The sequence below is a fragment of the Vulpes lagopus genome, chromosome 10, assembly GCF_018345385.1.
Source record: "Vulpes lagopus strain Blue_001 chromosome 10, ASM1834538v1, whole genome shotgun sequence".
Taxonomy (NCBI): Eukaryota; Metazoa; Chordata; class Mammalia; order Carnivora; family Canidae; genus Vulpes; species Vulpes lagopus.
Window position 1 is genome coordinate 50,432,680 of NC_054833.1, and position 20,783 is coordinate 50,453,462.

At 37.6% G+C, this 20,783-nt stretch overlaps 1 protein-coding gene across 1 annotated transcript in view; it reads left to right on the plus strand.

The window, feature by feature from the left end:
• The window catches only part of C10H11orf65 (chromosome 10 C11orf65 homolog), a 77,865-nt gene that overhangs the window by 34,488 nt on the left and 22,594 nt on the right, over window positions 1-20,783 (plus strand). Inside the window, exons 4-6 of the mRNA XM_041772550.1 lie at window positions 18,447-18,500; window positions 18,768-18,968; window positions 20,312-20,442. Coding sequence (XP_041628484.1) covers window positions 18,447-18,500; window positions 18,768-18,968; window positions 20,312-20,442 — 386 coding nt within the window. The remainder of the gene's footprint in view (window positions 1-18,446; window positions 18,501-18,767; window positions 18,969-20,311; window positions 20,443-20,783) is intronic.

A 20,783-nucleotide genomic window follows, 5' to 3' on the forward strand; every position in this document is an offset into this window, starting at 1 on the left:
AATTCCCCTGGGAAGCCATCTGGCCCTGGATATATATTTGTGTCTTGGGAGGTTTTTGATGACTGCTTCAATTTCCTCCCTGGTTATTGGCCTGTTCAGGTTTTCTATTTCTTCCAGTTCCAGTTTTGGTAATTTGGGGTTTTCCAGAAATGCCTCCATTTCTTCTAGATTGACTAATTTGGTGTATAGCTGCTCATAATACGTTTTTAAAATCATTTGTATTTCCTTGGTATTGGTTGTCATCTCTCCTTTTCATTTGTTATTTTATTGAGTTTTTTTCTTTTTAATAAGGCCGGCTAATGGTTTATCTATCTTATTAATTCTTTCAAAGAACCAACTCCTGGTTTTGTTGATATGTTCTACAGTTCTGCCGGTCTCTATTTCATTGAGTTCTGCTTGAATCTTTATTAACTCTCTTCTTCTGCTTGGTGTAGGCTTTACTTGCTGTTCTTTCTCCAATTCCTTTAGGCATGAGGTTAGCTTGTGTCTTTGAGTTTTTTCCAATCTTTAGAGGGAGGCTCGTATTGCGATATATTTCCCTCTTAGGACCACTTTTGCTGTATCCCAAAGATTTTTGGACAGTTGTATCTTCATTTTCTATAAATCTTTTTAATTCTTCTTTAATTTCCTGGTTGACCCTTTCATCTTTTAGAAGGATGTTCTTTAACCTCCATGTGTTTGAGTTTCTTCCAAATTTCTTCTTGTTATGGAATTCTAGTTTCAAAGCATTGTGGTCTGAAAATTTGCAGGGGACAGTCTAAATCTTTTGGTATTGATTGAGACCTGATTTGTGACCCAGTACATGGTCTATTCTTGAGAAAGTTCCATGTGCACTTGAAAAAAAAATGTGTATTCAGTTGCATTTGGATAGAAAGTTCTGTATATATCTGTGAAATCCATCTGGTCTAGTGTATCATTTAAAGCCCTTGTTTCTTTGTTGATGTTGTGCTTAGAAGAGCTGTCATTTGCTGAAAGTGCCATTTTGAAGTCTCCTATTATTACTGTATTATTATCTAAGTATATCTTTACTTTGGTTATTAATTGATGATATAATTGGTGGCTCCCACATTAGGGGCATATATATTCATGATTGTTAGGTCCTCTTGTTGGATAGACCCTCTACGTATGATATAGTGTCCCCCTTCATCTCTTACTACAGTCTTTGGGATAAACTTTAATTTATGAGGATTGCTACCCCTGCTTTCTTTTGAGGACCATTTGAATGGTAAATGGTTCTCCAACCTTTTATTTTTAGGCTAGAGGTGTCCTTAGGTCTAAAATGAATCTCTTGTAGACAGCATATAGATGGGTCTTTCTTCTTTATCCAATCCGATACACTGCATCTTTTGATGGATCATTTAGCCCATTCACGTTCAGATTAACTATTGAAAGATATGAATTTGGTGTCATTGTATTACCTATTCAGTCCCTGTTTTTGTGGATTATTTCTTTGGGCTTCCTCTTTCTTTTACAGGGTTCCCCTTAATATTTCTTGCAGAGCTGGTTTGGTGGTCACATATCCTTTCATAGTTTCTGCCTATTCTGGAAGCTCTTTATCTCTCCTTCTATTCTGAATGACAGCCATGCTGGATAATGTAATCTTGGCTGTATATTTTTCTCATTTAGCACCCTGATTATATCCTGCTATATATCTGTGAAATCTTGGATTTCACAGATATACAATGTAATGTATCTTGTATGGATATGTAATGTAATGTAATCTTGGCTGTATATTTTTCTCATTTAGCACCCTGATTATATCCTGCTAGCCCTTTCTCCCTGCCAGGTTTTTGTGGAGAGGTCTGCTATTAATCTGATACTTCTCCCCATAGAAGTTAAGGATCTTTTGTCTCACACTGCTTTAAGAATTTTCTCTTCATCTTTGAAATTTGCGAGTTTCACTATTAAATGTTGATGTATTTAATGGTTTTTATTGATTTTTTGGGGGGGTCTCTCTATCTCTTGGATCTGAGTGCCTGTTTCCTTCAACAGATTTGGGAAGTTCTCAGCTATGATTTGTTCAAATATACTTTGCGGTCCTCTCTCTCTCACAGTCTCTTCTGGAATCCCAAGTAGACATATATTCTTCCTTCTCAAACTATCATTTATTTCTTTAAGCTTTTACTTGTGGGCTCTTAATTGTTTTTCTCTTTTTCCTTGGCTTTCTTCTTTATCACTAACTTGTCTCTGTGTCACTCACTCTCTCTTCCACCTCATTAACCCTCACAGTTAAAACCTCCAGTTTGGATTGCATCTCATTTAATCTATTTTTAATTTCCCTGATCAGATCTCAATTCTGCAGTAACAGAGTCTCTAGAATCCTTTACTTTTTTTTCCAGACCCACTAGTTGCTTTATAATTGTACTTCTGAATTGAATTTCTGACATCATATTGAAATCCAAATACTGTAACTCTGTGGCAGAGAGTATTGTTTCTGGTTCTTTATTTCCTTCTAGTCATTTTGTCCAGTGTAGAGTGGCTGTTTGAGTGGGCTGAGTCAAAAATATCAACCACGAGCTAAGTAAAATACACCCCAGATGATTCCAAAGAGGTCAGAGACCAGAAAACAAAAGGAAAAGAACAAGGGAAAAAAAACGATAGGACCACTAGAGTGGGAAACAAATTTTAAGACAAAGTAGTAAAAATAAAAAGCCAAAAACAAAGAAGAAGAAAAAAGGGGAAAAAAGGTGTGGGGGGGATGGTGGTGGTGAGGAAGTGGTAGTGGAAAGAGAATGTAGTCTACCTGAGGGGTTCTAGAGGGTGATCCTCTTGGTTCTGAGTGTATTCTGTCCTGTATGTTAGAAGATGCTCAATCCAAATTTATATAAACCAACAATACTAAAAAAATAAATAAATAAACCAACAATACCTATAGAAAGGCCCAACATTGACCACCAAAACATAAATGAGATAAAAGAGGGGGGCAGAATGGGAAGGAAGAGAAAATATAATCTCACAGATTGAACCAGCACAGTATACCACTTGGTTCTAGGTATATGTTGGTCATGTTTTAGAATTACTAACTTCCACTATTATAAAACAAAGCGAGGCAGGGGAAAAAAAATGAATACCCATGTCTCATATATCTACCAAAATTAAATTGATTACATTGAAGGGAATCCAGAGTGAAAAATCTAAGACATGTAATTGTAGAAAAATGAAAGTCAAAAAGGAAAAAACTTAAAAATCAAGAGTTGGTAAAATATTGTAGTTAAGGTGGGAAAAGAGAAAAAATATTGGAAATTTTTAGACTGATATAAAAACGAGTTGTAATGGAAAAAGAAAAATAAGGACCCTCTAGTTCTGTACACTATTTTCACTCAGTCCTGGAGCTTTCCAGCACAGCTTGTTCAGTAAATTTCCTTTTCACTTGTACTTCCAGCAGTTCTTTTAGGGGTCTGCTGAACTGATTCTCAGGTGTCTGTGCCTGGGCAGAGATGCCCCACCCCCTGCCAGGTGCTGGGCTCAGTGTGAGCTGTTTGTCCTGTGAGGCCTTTTTCTCTTTGGCAGCCCTGCCCCTCCCAGGCACAAGATGAAACAAAGAGGAAAAACAACAATGGTGGCAGCCAGATTTCCAGCTCTGGGGTCAGCTCCCCATGAGTAACTAACCACAGTCTCCCAGTCCACACTGGCCTAGATGCTCCAGGGGGACAGGTGCCAGTGCACTGATCTGCACAGCTTGGGGGGTGCCCAGGAGTAGGAGAGTTCTCACTGTCCTGTGCCTTCCCCACTTCCACCTATCCCAGGGGGGAATGAAAGGTTGCCAGCTTTGTCCATCATGGGAGCCCTGGGATCTGGGGCCCTGTGCCACTTGAACTGCGCTCCTGGGGAACACCTCTCCCAAAGAGAACAGAGTACAGCCACTTCCATCCATTGCTAGCCACTAGGGTAAAGGAAGCTCCAGGACTAGCCCACCTGACCAACTGGCTGCTCCCAAATGCCCTGAGGGCTGTGGTGCTCCAGCGCTCTACTGATATCGGACCTCAGTTTTCAGTGAGCTTTGCCCCGGGTGCCCCTCCTCTATAGTGACTCTGGGAGTCTTGAGGCTTCACTGTCTCTCCTGTGATTCTGCCTGATTTCCCTGCCAAACACTTATCCATCAGGGAAAACTCCAGCGTGGATTTTTAAAGCCCCTGCTTCTCCAGGGCTGGGCTTTCCTGCCCCAGAGGCTTTTGCCATTCTGCTTTAGCCCTGCTAGTCACAATTTTCCTCCCCCACTTTATTCTTTTTTTATTTTCACCTTCCTAGCTTGTTAGAAGAGAAAACTTCTCTCTCTGTAGCTTTCCAGGTATTCTCTCTTCAAATCTCACATAGAATTTGTAGGTGTTCAGGATGTTTTGAAAGTTATCTACGTAAGTTTGTGAGGATAGATGAGTTGAGGACACCTACTCTTCTGACATCTTCGATTCTTTTGGATTTTCTGCATGAACAAGCATGCCATCATCAAATAATGAGTTTTATAGTTTTCCTTTCCAAATATACATTTTATTTCTTTTTCTTACACCTATGCATTAACTAGGGCCCTCAGTAAATTGATGAATAGAAGTGATGACCACTCTCATTCCTGATTTCAAAGCGAAAAAACCTCAATAATCAATCATTAAGGTGTGCTATAGATGTTTGTGTAGAAAACTTTTATTAGAAAAGCTAAAACAAGGTTTTCCCCCAATCCAAAAAACATGGATGTTAAATTTTATGACACTTTTCTGATCTTATTGAGATATCGTTATTTTCCTTGAATGTTAAACTACTTAACATTTCTATATATACACACTTTGGTTGAAATGTCTTCTGCTTTTATAATATCAATGAACTGGGGCACCTGGGTGGCTCAGTTGGTTAAGCATCTTCATTCAGCTCAGTCATGATCCCACAGTTCTGGTATCGAGCCCCCACATCAGGCTCCATGCTCAGTGGGGAGTCTGCTTCTCCCTCTGCCCCTCACTCCTCCTGTTCTCTCTCTCTCTCTCTCTCTCTCTCTCATTTCTCTCTCAAATAAATAAATAAAATATTTGAGAAAAAATAAATATCACTAAACTTAGTTTGCCAATACTTTGCTTAAATTTTTGCACCTACATTCAGGCAGACCATGTAATTTGCTTTCTCATATTGTGTCTGTCAGATTTTGGTATCCCATTTAGCTGGCATAGTATAACAAGTTGAGAAATGTTCCTTCTCATGTTGTGTGTTATTTATTCCATAAATGTTTGGAAGGATTTATCCGTGAAACCTTCTGTGCCAGAAGTTTACTTGGTGGAAAGATTCTTTTTTTAAGATTTTATTTATTTTAGAGAGTTAGAGGAGGACAGAAGGAGAGGGAGAGAGAATCTCAAGCAGAGTCTGCACTGAGTGCAGAGCCCAATGCAGGGCCTGACCTCAGGACCCTGAAATCATGAGCTGAGCAGAAATCACTAGTCAGACACTTAACTACTAAGCCATCCAGGTGCCCCTTTTTGGAAAGATTCTAAATTACAAATTCAGTTTATAGTTATAGGTCTATTCATATCTTGTATTTATTTTTGTGCTATGTTTGATACGTTGTATTTTTCTAGGAAGTTGTCCATTTCACTTAAATTTCCAGGTTTATCTACAAAAATTATAATATTCTCTAATGATCTTTCTAATGTCTTAGAATCTATAATAATTTCTCCTTATTTTCTTCCTAATATTGATTTCTTCCTTAATTAATTTTTTATTATAGTATAATTAATATACACCTATTTATTTTCAAATATACAACATATTGATTTAACAATTCTATAAATTACTCAGTGCTCATCAAGATAAGTGTAGTCACCATACTCTATCATTGCAGTCATTATTGACTATATTCTCTATATTCTAGTTTTTGTCTCTGTGACTTATTTATTTTTAAAACTGGAAGTTGTACTCCTTAATCCCCTTCATCTATTTCACCCATTCCCCCCACCCATTTCTCCTCTGGAAACTAGCAGTTGGTTCTCATTATATAAGAGTCTAGTTTTGGGATCCCTGGGTGGTGCAGTGGTTTGGCGCCTGCCTTTGGCCCAGGAAGCGATCATGGAGACCCGGGATCGAGTCCCACATTGGGCTCCCAGTGCATGGAGCCTGCTTCTCCCTCTGCCTGTGTCTCTGCCTCTCTCTCTCTCTCTCTCTCTCTCTCTGTGACTATCATAAATAAATAAAAATTAAAAAAAATAAGAGTCTAGTTTTGAGGGCAGCCTGGGTGGCTCAGCGGTTTAGTGCCACCTTCAGCCCAGGGCCTGATCCTGGAGCCCCGGGATTGAGTCCCACGTCAGGCTCCCTGCCTGGAGCCTGTTTCTCCTTCTGCCTGTGTCTCTGCCTCTCTCTCTCTCTCTCTCTCTCTCTCTCTCTCTGTGTGTGTCTCATGAATGAATGAATGAATGAATGAATGAATAAATAAATAAATAAATAAATAAATAAATAAATAATCTCTTTTAAAAAAAAAGTCTAGTTTTGAGAGAACAGGAAGATGGTAGTGGAGTAGGAGGACCCTAGGTTTGCCTTCCACAAATACAGGTAGTTGACTAGCAAATCATCCTAAATACCCCTAGAAATTAACCTAAGACAAACAATTTCCACAACTAAAGAAAGAGAAGAAGCCATATCAAAGAAGGTAGGAAGTGCAGAGACATCGTATTTTTTTTAAGATTTTATTTATTTATTCATGAGAGACACACACACACACAGAGAGAGAGAGATAGAGAGAGAGAGAGGCAGAGACACAGGCAGAGGGAGAAGCAGGCTCCATGCAGGGAGCCTGATGTGGGACTCGATCCCGGGTCCCCAGGATCACACCCTGGACCGAAGGTGGCACTAAACTGCTGAGCCACCCAGGCTGCCCAAGACATCATTTAAAAGGAGAAATAGATCATGGGTATTGTGGAGAGAGATATGGTCATGGAGAAGGGCCAACGATAGGAGCATGCAGGGGAATACACAAGGGGAAGGTTTCCCCAAAGCCATTGGCTTGGAAAATGAGAGACTGAATTTTGTGAGTTCTTATAACCAGAAGGGCTTAACGTCTGGAGTTTTAAAGGTCAGTGGGCTTGGCTGGAATGGAGCCTGACGGGCACTGCCCTACTCCTGGAAAGAAGGCAGGCAACCAGCCCAGGAGCAGACAACTTGGAAACAGCAGTCTTAAGAACACCTAGAGCACACAAGGTGATTCGTTTTTCTTCTCAGAATGTGTCCCTGAGAGACATCATTCACAGAGACACCTCTCTGGAAACAAAGGAGCTTGCCAGCACCATTTCCCTCCCCTGCCACTCAGCATAAACACAGAGCCAACTGTGGGAAGTAGCACCACACTGATACTGGCTGCCTTACATACACCAACTTCTACCCCACCCTGTGCTCTGGTGGATCTGCGTTTCTCACTCCCAGTATGGTGGACCCCTCCCCAAGAAGACCAGCACAAAGTCCTGCTTGGACCATGTCTTCCTACTAGAGAGTTTTGCAGGGCTTCAGTTCTGGTGGAGGTGGTGACAGGTCTCATTTCACAAGCAGACCAGAGCTCACCTAGTTAAAATTCACTACATTCAGGACAGGGACCAAACACTGCCCATTGGAAACAAGGAGATCCTCTGTGGATAACTGCCCTGAAGGATGGAGCAGCCAGAACACAACAGCAGAATGCTCACAGCACACACTGGAGATGTTCCCTGAAGTGCCAGACTCCAGACATTATATGATTTCTTCTTCAAAAGGCCATTACTTTCCAGAGAAGGAGACATAACTGGTTTTTCTAACACAGAGAATAAGTCAGAGACTTAGACATAATGCAGATAGAGGAATTTACCCCAAATGAAGGAACAAGATAAGCCACTGCCAGAGATCTAACTGAAACAGATATAAGTAACATGCCTGATGGAGAATTTAAAGAAGCAACATTAGGATACTCACTGGGCTTTAGAAAATAATAGAAGACATCAGTTAGACGCTTACCACAGAGATAAAAGAGTTAAAAAATAATCAGCGATGAAGAGTGCAAGACACAAGATGAAACACTTGATGAAAAGAACAGCAAGCTGGAAGAAGCAGAAGAATGAATTGACCTGGAAGACAAAGCTTTTAATGGAAAGCAACAAAGCTGTACAAAAGACAGAAAGGACAGTTGTGCAACATGAGAATAGACTGAGGGAAGTCAATGACTCCAATAAATGTAATAACATTGTATTATAGGAGTCCCAGAGGATGAAGAGAGAGAAAGGGAGCAGAAAATTTATTTGAAGAAATAATAGCTGAAAATTTCCCGAGTATGAAGAAGGAAACAGAGATCCAGATACAGGATGCACAGAGAACCCCCAGCAAAATCAATAAAAGCAGGCCAACACCAAGACATAATTAATTTGCAAAATATGTTGACAGGGAAAAAAACCCTTAAAAACAGCAAGAAAAAAGATATCCTTAACTTTTAAAGAAAAATCTATAAGGCTAGCATGAGATTTTTCAACAGAAATTTGGCAAGCCAAAAAGGAGTGGTATGTTATTTCCAAAGTGCTGACTGAGAAAAATCTAGTCAAGAATATTCTACATCAAGGGTGTCATTCAGAATAGAACTAGAGGTGAAGAATTCTTCAGAGAAACAAAAACCAGTGGAGTTCATGATCACTAAACTAGCCCTGCAAGAAATATTAAAGCAGACTATATGAGTGAAAGGTAGAGACCCAAAGTGACAGTATTAATGCAGGAAACACAAAAGCAGTAAAAATTAATATTTCTGTTTAAAAAAATCCATCAAAGAGTCCCCATAAAAAGGATATAAAGTATATTAACATATACCTAAAGTGTAGGAAGGAGAGGAGAAAAGAATGGGCTCAAATTTATATGACCACCAACTTAATATAGATTGCTATCTGAGGAAGTTATATACAAACCTAATGGTAACCATATATTAAAAACCACTAATAAACATGCAAAGAATATGGAGAAATAAATCCAAATATATCACTGAAGAAGACCAGCTACAGATGAAAGAGAGAAAGACAAGAAAGGATCAGAGATAATCTCCAAAAACAATCACAAAACAAGTAATGAATGGCAATGAATACATATCTATCAATAATTACTCTGACTGTAAATAGACCACATGCTCCAACCAAAAATCACAGGGTGTCAGAATGGATAAAACAACAACAACAACAACACCCATCTATATGCTGCATACAAGAAACTCATTTCAAACCTAATAACAAGATTGAAAGTGAGAGGACAAAGAAACTTCTATTGTGCAAAGAGGTGTTGAAAGAAAGAGAGAGTAGCAATATTTACATCAGACAAATAGACTTTAAAACAAAGACTGTAACAAGAGGTAAAGAAGGGGACTATATTATAATAAAAGGGATAATGCAACAAGAAGATATAACGATTGTAAATATTTATTCACCTAACATGGGAGAACCCAAATATATGAAACAATAATATAAAGGAACTCATTGATAATATAATAATATTAGAGAACTTTAATACCCCATGTACATCAATGAACAAATCATCTAAACAGCAAATCAACAAGGAAACAATGGCTTGGAATGACCAACTGGACCAGATGGACTTAACAGGTATATTCAGAACATTGGATCCTAAAACATCAGAAAACACATTCTTCTCAAGTGGATGTGAAACATTCTCCAGAGTGGATCCCATTTTAAGTCACAAAACAGGCATCAACAAATACAAAAAGATTGAAGTTATGCCACACAATATTTTTTATCACAGTGCTACAAAACTAGAAGTCAACCACAAGAAAATAAGTGAAAAGACCACAAATACGTGGAGTTTAAACAACATGCTACTAAATCAGGAATGAGTCAATCAGAAAATCAAAGATATGTTGAATCACTAAATTCTACACCTGAAACTAATATTATACGTATGTTAACTAACTGCAGTTGGAATTAAAACTTAAAAAAAGCATATGGGAATAACTGTACGCTTAACTCATTGAAAAAAAAAAACCCACCCCCACCCTGCTAAACAGCATCTTTGCATCTGTTATCCTTTCTTATGAAACTAGCTATGGATTATCTGTTCTTTCAGTCTTCAAGTCCTTTTCAGAGTTAGTTGCAGAGATGTAGTTGTTCATTGGCTGTGTCCGTGAACTGTGGAAAAATGTAAGTCGTGATTCTCTTACTCCTTTGTACTCCCTCAAATTGCCTATAATTATCAATAGTTTGAGATCTACGTATATTCTTTTACTGTGTGTATGTCTAAATGTCTATGTTCTTTTAAAAAATTCTTTCTTGGGGATCCCTGGGTGGCGCAGCGGTTTGGCGCCTGCCTTTGGCCCAGGGCGCGATCCTGGAGACCCGGGATCGAATCCCACATCGGGCTCCCGGTGCATGGAGCCTGCTTCTCCCTCTGCCTGTGTCTCTGCCTCTCTCTCTCTCTCTGTGACTATCATAAATAAATAAAAAAAAATTAAAAAAAAATTCTTTCTTCTTTTGAACTGAATACATTTTGTCACATTTTCTCCAGTTACTATTTTTTATTGCTTAAAGGAGAGATTGCAATACATATGTTTAACTTAAGAAAATCATATAGACATTGGTATTTTTATATTCTCTCAGAGAATGCGATTAATCCTTCTACCCTCTTCTGACTTAAACACTCTTGCTGTTGTACTTTTAAATTCTCTGTTGCTGGATCATACGGTAAGAGAGTTTAGTTTTGTGAGAAGCTGCCAAGCTGTCTTCCAAAGTAAAGTACATGTACCATTTAGCATCCACACAAGCAATGAATGAAAGTTACTCTTCCTCCACATCACTTGCTAGTATTTGATTTGTCAGTAGTATAGATTGCAGCTTTTTTAATGGATGTATAGTAATATCTTACTGTTTTATATACTGTAATTTATTTATTTTTGATTTGTATATGTTATTGGTGAGCTGCTTCCACACACTGCACATCAGGATATAGCTGTTTATAGTTTATAAAGTGTTTCCACAAGTATACATATACCATCTCACAATTTTCACAACAGCATAGCACTTTGAGCTTTCACAACCCCCTTTTGAAGCAAAGCTAAAAGGTTCAGAGGGTGATCTGAATATGAGAATGACGGCTTCTGACCCAATATATTTCTTTCTTTCCTTTTTAAAATTCATGTCTCTTTTTATGATTCCAAAGCAGTATGCATTCATTTTCTGAAAATACTCAGAAGAGCTAAGAAGAATCTAAAAATTACCTGTGTGTTCTCCTTAGTGATAACCCTTTTAAACATTTTGGAGGGATATTTCTTACTATTTAGGGTATTTTTAAATAAAATATGCTTTTATAAAAATAAGATTACCTTAGATAGGCCATAGAGAGTAGGGTGAAGCAGCAAGTTCTTCAAGGGGAGAGTTATTCCCCATCAAAGTCTTCCTTCCCACTGCTGATAAAAGCCAGTTACCAGCCAGGCTTTCTTCTGCATCTTTCCTTCCCTAAAAAATACTTCAAAGATCCATGCAGTGTGGTCATGGTGGGACCCATGAGGCAGACTCAAAAATCTGGATCTTATGATTCAAAATAGAAAAAAAGTTTTTCTAACTGAAACTGCCTAATACTAAAGAGAGAGAAAAAGAGAGGAGGGAGGGAGGGAAAGAAAGAGGAAGAGAGGTGGGGAGAAGGGTGAGGAAAGAGAGAGGGAGGGTGGGAGGTAAGGGTAGATAAGAGGAAGGAGAGAAGGAGAGAGAGATATGGGGGAGGGGGAGAGTGGGAGAGGAAGGGTAGGGAAAAGAGAGTGCATGCTGTCATAGGTATCTCATTGTTTTAATCAGTAATTCTCTAAAGACATGTTGCTGAGCTTTAAATGTGTAAATTGCCTGGGGTAACATAGACAGACTTTCACAATATTAATTCTTCCAATCCATGGGCATGGAATATTTTTCCATCTCTTTGTATCTTCCTCAATTTCTTTCACAAGTGTTCTGTAGTTTTTAGGGTATAGATCCTTTACCTCTTTGGTTAGATTTATTCCTAGGAATCTTATGCTTTTGGGTGCAATTGTAAATGGGATTGACTCCTTGATTTCTCTTTCTTCAGTTTCATTGTTAGTGTATAGAAATGCCACTGATTTCTGGGCATTGGTTTTGTATCCTGATACACTGCTGAATTGCAGTATGGGTTCTAGCAATCTTGGGGTGGAGTCTTTTGGGTTTTCTATGTACAGTATCATGTCATCTGTGAAGAGGGAGAGTTTGACTTCTTCTTTGCCAATTTGAATGCCTTTTATTTCTTTTTGTTGCCTGATTGCTAAGGCTAGGACTTCTAGTACTAAGCTGAATAGCCATGGTGAGAGTGGACATTCCTGTCGTGTTCCTGATCTTAGGGGAAAGGTTCCCAGTGTTTCCCCATTGAGAATAGTTGCTGTGGGCTTTTCATAGATGGCTTTTAAGATGCTGAGGAATGTTCCCTCTATCCCTACACTCTGAAAAGTTTTGAGCAGGAATGGATGCTGTATTTTGTCAAATGCTTTCTCTGCATCTGTTGAGAAGATCATACAGTTCTTGTTTTTTCTCCTGTTGAAATGATCTATCAGGTTCATTGCTTTACGAGAGTTGAACCAGCCTTGCAACCCAGGGATAAATACCCCTTGATCATGGTAAATAATCTTCTTAATGTATTGTTGGATCCTATAAGATAGTATCTTGTTGAGAATTTTTGCATCCATGTTCATCAGGGATATTGGTCTATAATTCTCCTTTTTGGTGGGGTCTTAGTCTGGTTTTGGAATGAAGGTGATGCTGGCCTCATAAAATGAGTTTGGAAGTATTCCATTTCTTTCTATCTTCCGGACAGCTTTAGTAGAATAGGTATTGTTTCTTCTTTAAACATTTGATAGAATTCCCCTGGGAAGCCATCTGGCCCTGGATATATATTTGTGTCTTGGGAGGTTTTTGATGACTGCTTCAATTTCCTCCCTGGTTATTGGCCTGTTCAGGTTTTCTATTTCTTCCAGTTCCAGTTTTGGTAATTTGGGGTTTTCCAGAAATGCATCCATTTCTTCTAGATTGCCTAATTTATTGGCATATAGCTGCTCATAATATGTTTTTTAAATCGTTTGTATCCTTGGTATTGGTTGTCATCTGTCGTTTTTCATTCATGATTTTATTAATTTGAGTCTTTTCTCTTTTGTTTTTAATAAGGCCAGCTAATGGTTTATCTATCTTATTAATTCTTTCAAAGAACCAACTCCTGGTTTTGTTGATATGTTCTACAGTTCTGCCGGTCTCTATTTCATTGAGTTCTGCTTGAATCTTTATTAACTCTCTTCTTTTGCTTGGTGTAGGTTTTATTTGCTGTTCTTTCTCCAGTTCCTTTAGGTGCAAGGTTAGCTTGTGTATTTGAGTTTTTTCCAATCTTTTGAGGGATGCTTGTATTGAGATGTATTTCCCTCTTAGGACTGCTTTTGCTGTATCCCAAAGATTTTGAACTGTTGTATCTTCATTCTCATTAGTTTCCATGAATCTTTTTAATTCTTCTCTAATTTCCTGGTTGACCCTTTCATCTTTTAGCAGGATGCTCTTTAACCTCCATGTGTCTGAGTTTCTTCCAAATTTCTTCTTGTGATTTCGTTCAAGTTTCAAAGCATTATGGTCTGAAAATATGTAGGGGATGATCCCAGTCTTTTGGTATTGGTTGAGACCTGATTTGTGACCCAGCACATGGTCTATTTTGGAGAATGTTCCATGTGCACTTTAGAAGAATGTATATTCAGGTGCATTTGGATATATGGTTCTGTAAATATCTGTGAAATCCATCTGGTCCAGTGTATCATTTAAAGCTCTTGTTTCTTTGGAGATGTTGTGCTTGGAACATCTGTCATTTGTAGGAAACGCTGTGTTGAAGTCTCCCAGTATTAGTGTATTACTATATAAGTATGTCTTTACTTTGGTTATTAATTGATTGATATACTTGGCAGCTCCCACATTAGGGACATATATATTCATGATTGTTAAGTCCTCTTGTTGGATAGACCCTTTAAGTATGATATAGTGTCCCTATTCATCTCTTACTACAGTCTTTGGGATAAAGTTTAATTTATCTGATATTAGGATTGCTACCCCTGCTTTCTTTTGAGGACCATTTGAATGGTAAATGGTACTCCAACCTTTTATTTTCAGGATAGAGGTGTCCTTAGGTCTAAAATGAGTCTCTTGTAGACAGCAAATAGATGGGTCTTGCTTTTTTATCCAGTCTGAAACCCTGCGTCTTTTGATGGGATCATTAAGCCCATTCACATTCAGATTAACTATTGAAAGATATGAATTTAGTGTCATCAGAATACCTATTCAGTCCCTGTTTTTGTGGATTATTTCTTTGGGCTTCCTGTTTCTTTTACAGAGTCCCTCTTAATATTTCTTGCAGAGCTGGTTGGTGGTCACATATTCTTTCAGTTTCTGCCTATCTTGGAAGCTCTTTATCTGTCCTTCTATTCTGAGTGACAGCCTTGCTGGATAGAGTATTTTTGGCTGCATGTTCTTCTCATTTAGGACCCTGAATATATCCTGCCAGCCCTTTCTGGCCTGCCAGGTCTCTGTGGAGAGGTCTGCTGTTAATCTAATAGTTCTCCCCATATAAGTTAGGGATCTCTTGTCTCTTGCTGCTTTAAGGATTTTCTCTTTATCTTTGGAATTTGCAAGTGTCACTATTAAATGTTGAGGTGTTGAAGGGTTTTTATTGATTTTAGTGGGGGGAACCTTTCCATCTCATGGATCTGAATGCCTTTTTTCCTCCCAAAACTAGGGAAGTTCTCAGCTATGATTTGTTCAAATATGCTTTCAGGTCCTCTGTCCCTCTCGGCGCCCTCTGGAGCCCCAATTAAATGTAGATTTTTCCTTCTGAGGCTGTTATTTATTTCCCTTAACCTTTCCTTACAATCTCTTAATTGTTTTTCTCATTTTTACTCAGCTTCCTTCCTTGCCATCAACTTGTCTTCTATGTCACTCACTCTTTCTTCCACCTCATTAGCCCTTGTCATTAAGACCTCCAGTTTGGATTGCATCTCGTTTAATTGATTTTTAATTTTGGCCTGACTAGATCTAAATTCTGCAGTCATGAAGTCTCTTGAATCCTTTATGCTTTTTTCCAGAGCCACCAGTAGCTTTATAATTGTGCTTCTGAATTTTTTTCTGACATCGAATTGTAATCCAAATTCAACTCTGTAGCAGAGAGTACTGTTTCTGAGTCTTTCTTTTGTGGTGAGTTCTTCTTTCTAGTCATTTTGCTCAGTGCAGAGTGGCTAAAAACGAGTTGTACTGGAAAAAGGAAATAAAAAAAGGGAGTATCATCCTCTGGTTCTATATACTGTAAATCACTCATTTCCCCTGGAGCTTTCCAGTGCTACTTGGTCAAGAATTTGCTCTTCCCCCTGTGCTTCCAGCTGGTCTTCTGGGGGAGGGGCCTGCTGTGCTGTTTTTCAGGGTTTTTCTTTTTTAAAGATTTTATTTATTTATTCATAGAGAGTGAGCGAGAGAGGCAGAGACACAGGCAGAGAGAGAAGTAGGCTCCATGCAGGGAGCCCGACATGGGACTCGATCTGGGTCTCCAGGATCACACCCTGGGCTGCAGGCGTCACTAAACTGCTTTGCCACGGGGCTGCCCTAATTCTCAGGTTTTTGCACCTGGAGGAACTGCCCTGCCCCCTGCCAGGTGCACAGCTCAGTGGGAGCTGCTTATCCTGTGAGGCCCCTGTGCCCTGGCGACCCCGCCCCTCCCAGGCACCCGGTGACACCAGTAGGAACAGCACCACTGGTGGGGCCAGCTCTCCAGCCCTGGAGTCAGCTCCCGCAGTAACTACAGAATCTCCCAGCCTGCACTGGCCTAGATGCTCCCAGGGGCGAGGGGCACTGATCTACACAGCTTGGGGGCAGCTGGTGGCAGGAGCGTCCTCACTGTCCTGTGCCCTCCCTGCCTCCGCCTGTCCTGGGGAAGGGCAGGATCTTGGGCTGTGTCCCCTGGTGCCCTGAGATCTAGAATTGGCCACTTTATCATCATGTAACCCTCTTCTTTATCCCTGATAATTTTCCTTGCTCTGAGTTAAGCTTTTTTTTCTGAAATTAATATAGCTGTTCAGTTTTCATTTAATTAGTTAATGTATTATATCTTTCCCCATTACTTTGCTTTTAACATTTCTGTGTCTTTATGTTTAAAATGTTTTTTTATAGACAACATACAGTTGGGTCTTATTTTTTTAAATCTATGTTGGTAGTCTCTGCCTTTGACTTTGTATATTTAGACCATTGATATTTAATATAGTAATATCTAACATATTTGTTAATGTTTTCTATTTCTTGCCCTTGTTCTTTGTTTCTTTTTTGTATTGCACTATTTTTCTGTCTTCTCCTGTTTTAATTGAACATTTTATATAATTATATTTTCTTTCCTTTAAGCATATCACTTGTACCTCTTTTTTACTATTTTTGGTTTTCCTAGTTTGCAGTGAATATTTACAACTAATCTAAGTCCACGTTAAATAACACTATTAAGTCATGCTGAAAGGACCTGCCAATACCCAACCAACCCTAATCCCCATTTGAGTTTGCAGATGGTAGAGGATAAAGAAGTAAACTCAAATCTTCCCAAAGGAACATCTGAATTTCCTACAGGCTTTCAGAGTTGAGGAAATAAAGACTTGCCAGGACCAAAGCTGAGAAATAGGGAAAAACTAGAAATGGAACAGATAAGGATTATTAAAACTGCAATCCAAGCTCAATTCCACTCCATTTCTGATTGGATTTACATGATCATCCCTTCACCCTCACTGAATAAAAGAGGAAAGAAAAAAATCCATGAAGCTGTACACTTGAAATTTGCCTACTCTAGTGGAAATAGAAGTTTATATATAATGAATTTTGTTTAAAATGTATATACAGTTGACCTCTGAACAACATTGGGATGGGGCACTGACCGCTCATGCAGTCAAAAATCCATGTGTAACTTGTAAGTCTCCAAAAAGTCAACTACAAATAGGCTACTGTCAACAAGAAGCCTTACTAATAACATAAATAGCTAATTAATACATATTTTGTATGTTATATGTATTACTCTATTCTTACAATAAAGTAAAATAGAAAAAATAACATGTTAAGAAAATCAGGGGGATCCCTGGGTGGGGCAGCAGTTTAGCGTCTGCCTTTGGCCCAGGGCGCGATCCTGGAGACCATGGATCCAGGATCCTCCAGACCATGGACCTGGAGCCCCATGTCGGGCTCCCGGTTAAGGACCAGAGTAATTGCTTCTCCCTCTGCCTGTGTCTCTGCCTCTCTCTCTCTCTGTGACTATCATAAATAAATAAATAAATAAATAAATAAATAAATAAATAATTAAAAAATAAATAAATAAAAAATACCTTTAAAAAAAAAAGAAAATCATAAAGAGGAGAAAATACTTTTACAATACTGTATTACAAAAAATCCACATATAAGTTGACCCGTGGTCTTCAAACCCATGTTGTTCAAGTGTTATCTGTATAAATCTTATGAATTTTTAAAATATGTTTGAGACTCTGTTATAAAACATGTTTTTTCATGTTTGAACTGTGACCTTATACAGGTATGCATTTGTAAATAGACTGTTTAGTCACGAAAAACTTATGCAAAACTTTGTGTGATCTTTCAGGCTTTACAGACTGAATGATTTAAGATAACATGTATTTTTTCATTTAACTTAATATTATTGGGAGATAAGATTGAACTGTGTTCTGATTGATGACCCAAAATTGTTTTTACTACTTTCCATTTGGTGCAGGGCACAATAATTTAGAAGACCAATATACAGTTATTATAAAATTTAAACATGGGATTTTGATTTAATAAAAGCTAGTTAGGTAAGGTCATCTGGTGTTAAACTCAGATTAGCCAATCATAATTTTTTTCTCTGAATTTACTTGTAAGATGATATTTAATAAAATCATATATTTGAGGACTTCTGTAAAATTTCTGTTTTATGAATAAATAAATTAATTAATTAATTAATAATAAATAAATAAATAAATCTGTTGGCTTTTATACTTACACGTTGCATAGAAAGTAAACATAGTTTGTTATCATTTTTCCAGTTATCATGAAAGCTGTTTTACTTATTGATTTCCCATAAGAAATTAAATCTTAAAATATTTGGGGCAGCCCCAGTGGCCCAGCAGTTTAGTGCCACCTTTGGCCTGGGGTGTGATCCTGGAGACCCAGGATCAAGTCCCACGTCAGGCTCCCTGCATGGAGGCTGCTTCTCCCTCTGCCTGTGTCTGTGCCTCTATCTCTGTGTGTCTCTCATGAATAAATAAATAAAATCTTTTTTTTTAAACAATCTTAAAATTTTTTTAATTTAAAAATAATTCTTTGAGGTCTATTTACTTGACCTTTCTCATAAATAATCAATATTCAGTGACTATTTTAACATGATAGAATGAGAAATAGTGAACTGATATATACAGAATGTTGAAAAGTAATATATGTTTTTTATAGGCAGAGCTTCTAGATGCTGCTGCTGGTATTCGTGTACGATTCAGATTAGGTGGTGTAAGTATGGATGAATTCTTATTTGGTAGTTTTAAAGCACATTTCTGTGAAGTTTAAGAAATGTAAATTTTTTGGGGGGTGGGGGTGAATGGGTGACGAGCACTGAGGGGGGCACTTGACGGGATGAGCACTGGGTGTTATTCTGTGTGTTGGTAAATTGAACACCAATAAAAAATAAATTTATTTTAAAAAAAGAAATGTAAATTTTTAAAACAAACCAGTTTTATAATTAGATTACAATGGTCCTTTGAACTTTTCCATATACAGGTTAAATTTCCACCTGATATATACTATAAAATTTTCACTCATAGACATATTGAAGATCTGTGTGCTAATAGCCCTAGAGATTATACAAAACTTTCAGCAAAATATACATCTCATATTAAAAGTGATGATCTTCAGGAAGAGGATCATAGTGGCTGGTATCATCGTGTAGAGAACAATGGCTGGAGGCCTGTGTCTGATACAGTAAGAAAAGAGAAATATTAATAATTTTTAATCTTTTATAGTTAGAAACTCATTTGTCTTCTTGAATATTAATTTTAAATTAATAAATCTTGGTAATTTAACTGATAAAAACTGATTGTGTTAACTACTCAGGGGTTACTAATAATCATTCCAGATCAGCAATATATCTTTTTTTCTTTACATTTACTTCTAAATGCTGTTGATGCTATATTAATCCTTGGACTAGAGGTGGGAATTCTTGAGAAAAATGTGACATTTTCTCTTATAGACCTTGGAACATCAGAGACTGCTGGGAAATCATTTGGATTGTTATGGTATTTGGAGCTTTAACATATCCTCATATTAATTGAATGGAATGATTTTATATATACATAATTCTTAAAACATATATGTGATTTTCCATAGACACCATGTTTGGTGTCTTTTTTGTGGAGATAATCTCTACCTAAGGATATTTGTAAGCTTACATTTTATAGGTTAATATGATCAGGTTCAGTAGCTCTAGGTGTTTGCTTATATGGGCTTGTAGCCTCATTTAGATCCTGAATCTCTGGTATGCAGGTTATAGAATGTGGTATATTAAGTATACTAAGTATGAAAGTGAAAATGATCAAGGTGTGAATGCATGCATTCATTCAACAAACCTTTTGCATACCAAACATATGTCAGGTATCATACCAGATGCTAGGGATACGATGTTATGTAAAATAGTCCCTCCCCTTAAGTATTTTTCCTTTTAATTTTGGAGAGAGTCAGGTAAAAAGAATATTTCATTACAGTGCAGTAAATATGTGCTCTAAGAGAGACAAATACATAGTGTGGGGGATAGCAAACTCTCTTCCTTGTTCTTCAGTGTGTATGTGGTGAAGGAGAGGGAATGAATTTGAAGTAGATAAATAGGCAGCCAGTTAGGATAGCATGTCACATAGGGAAACCACAAAATCTTGGGACATAATAATGATACTTTGTTCTTGGAGGGCTCCTATACTCCTTGGGAATTAGAATCTTCAAAAGTTAAGAACACTAAGAGTAGATAAGGTCTGTTCTTATGAAAAACAAAAACAATACTGGAACATGTTCATGTATCCATTCAGCTAATAGTTATTAATAAAAAAAATTACTAATACTAGTGCTTTGTTAGTCTTTCTGTGACACGTGTCTCTGAAAGCTCAATGTACTACTCACCCATGCCATAATAAGAAATACCTTAGAGGGATGTATTCGTTTCTCTGTTTCTGCTTTGGCATATTCCTACTGAACTCACAGAAATTCTTGTCTATAGCTAGATAACCTCACAGTCAGTATTTCAACACTTTGTATGTTCATTTTTCATTTCTCAATAGTTTTGGATGTCTACTGAAAATGTAGAGTTGGAAGACAAAAAAGAAACTGAATTCCATTTCTCTAAACTAAAGAGAAGGCAGGATATGGAAAAGAAAAGAAAAATTAGAAAAATAGAATGGATGAGAAAAATGTAAGTTGATGAAATGATTAGACATACTAATATATGCTATTTTAAGTTCTTTTTAAAAAGTGCTATCACTACTAAAATAATTAAATGTTAATTTTCGAAAGACAATGTAAGGTTACAGTTATCTTTTTAAAAATATATAGAAAGCAAACATTTAACAAATGCCTGCTTTTGTGAGACACTGTTAATCTCTCAGCTGTAAACGGGGAAAGACATGTTGTCTTTGATCTCAAGGAAATTGCAGTCTTTTGGAATATCAGATATGAAAATAAGCATTTACTCATATATATCAGTTAACTTTTATTTGGCCCTCCAGATACACTTTGTACCCTTCTCAACCCTTC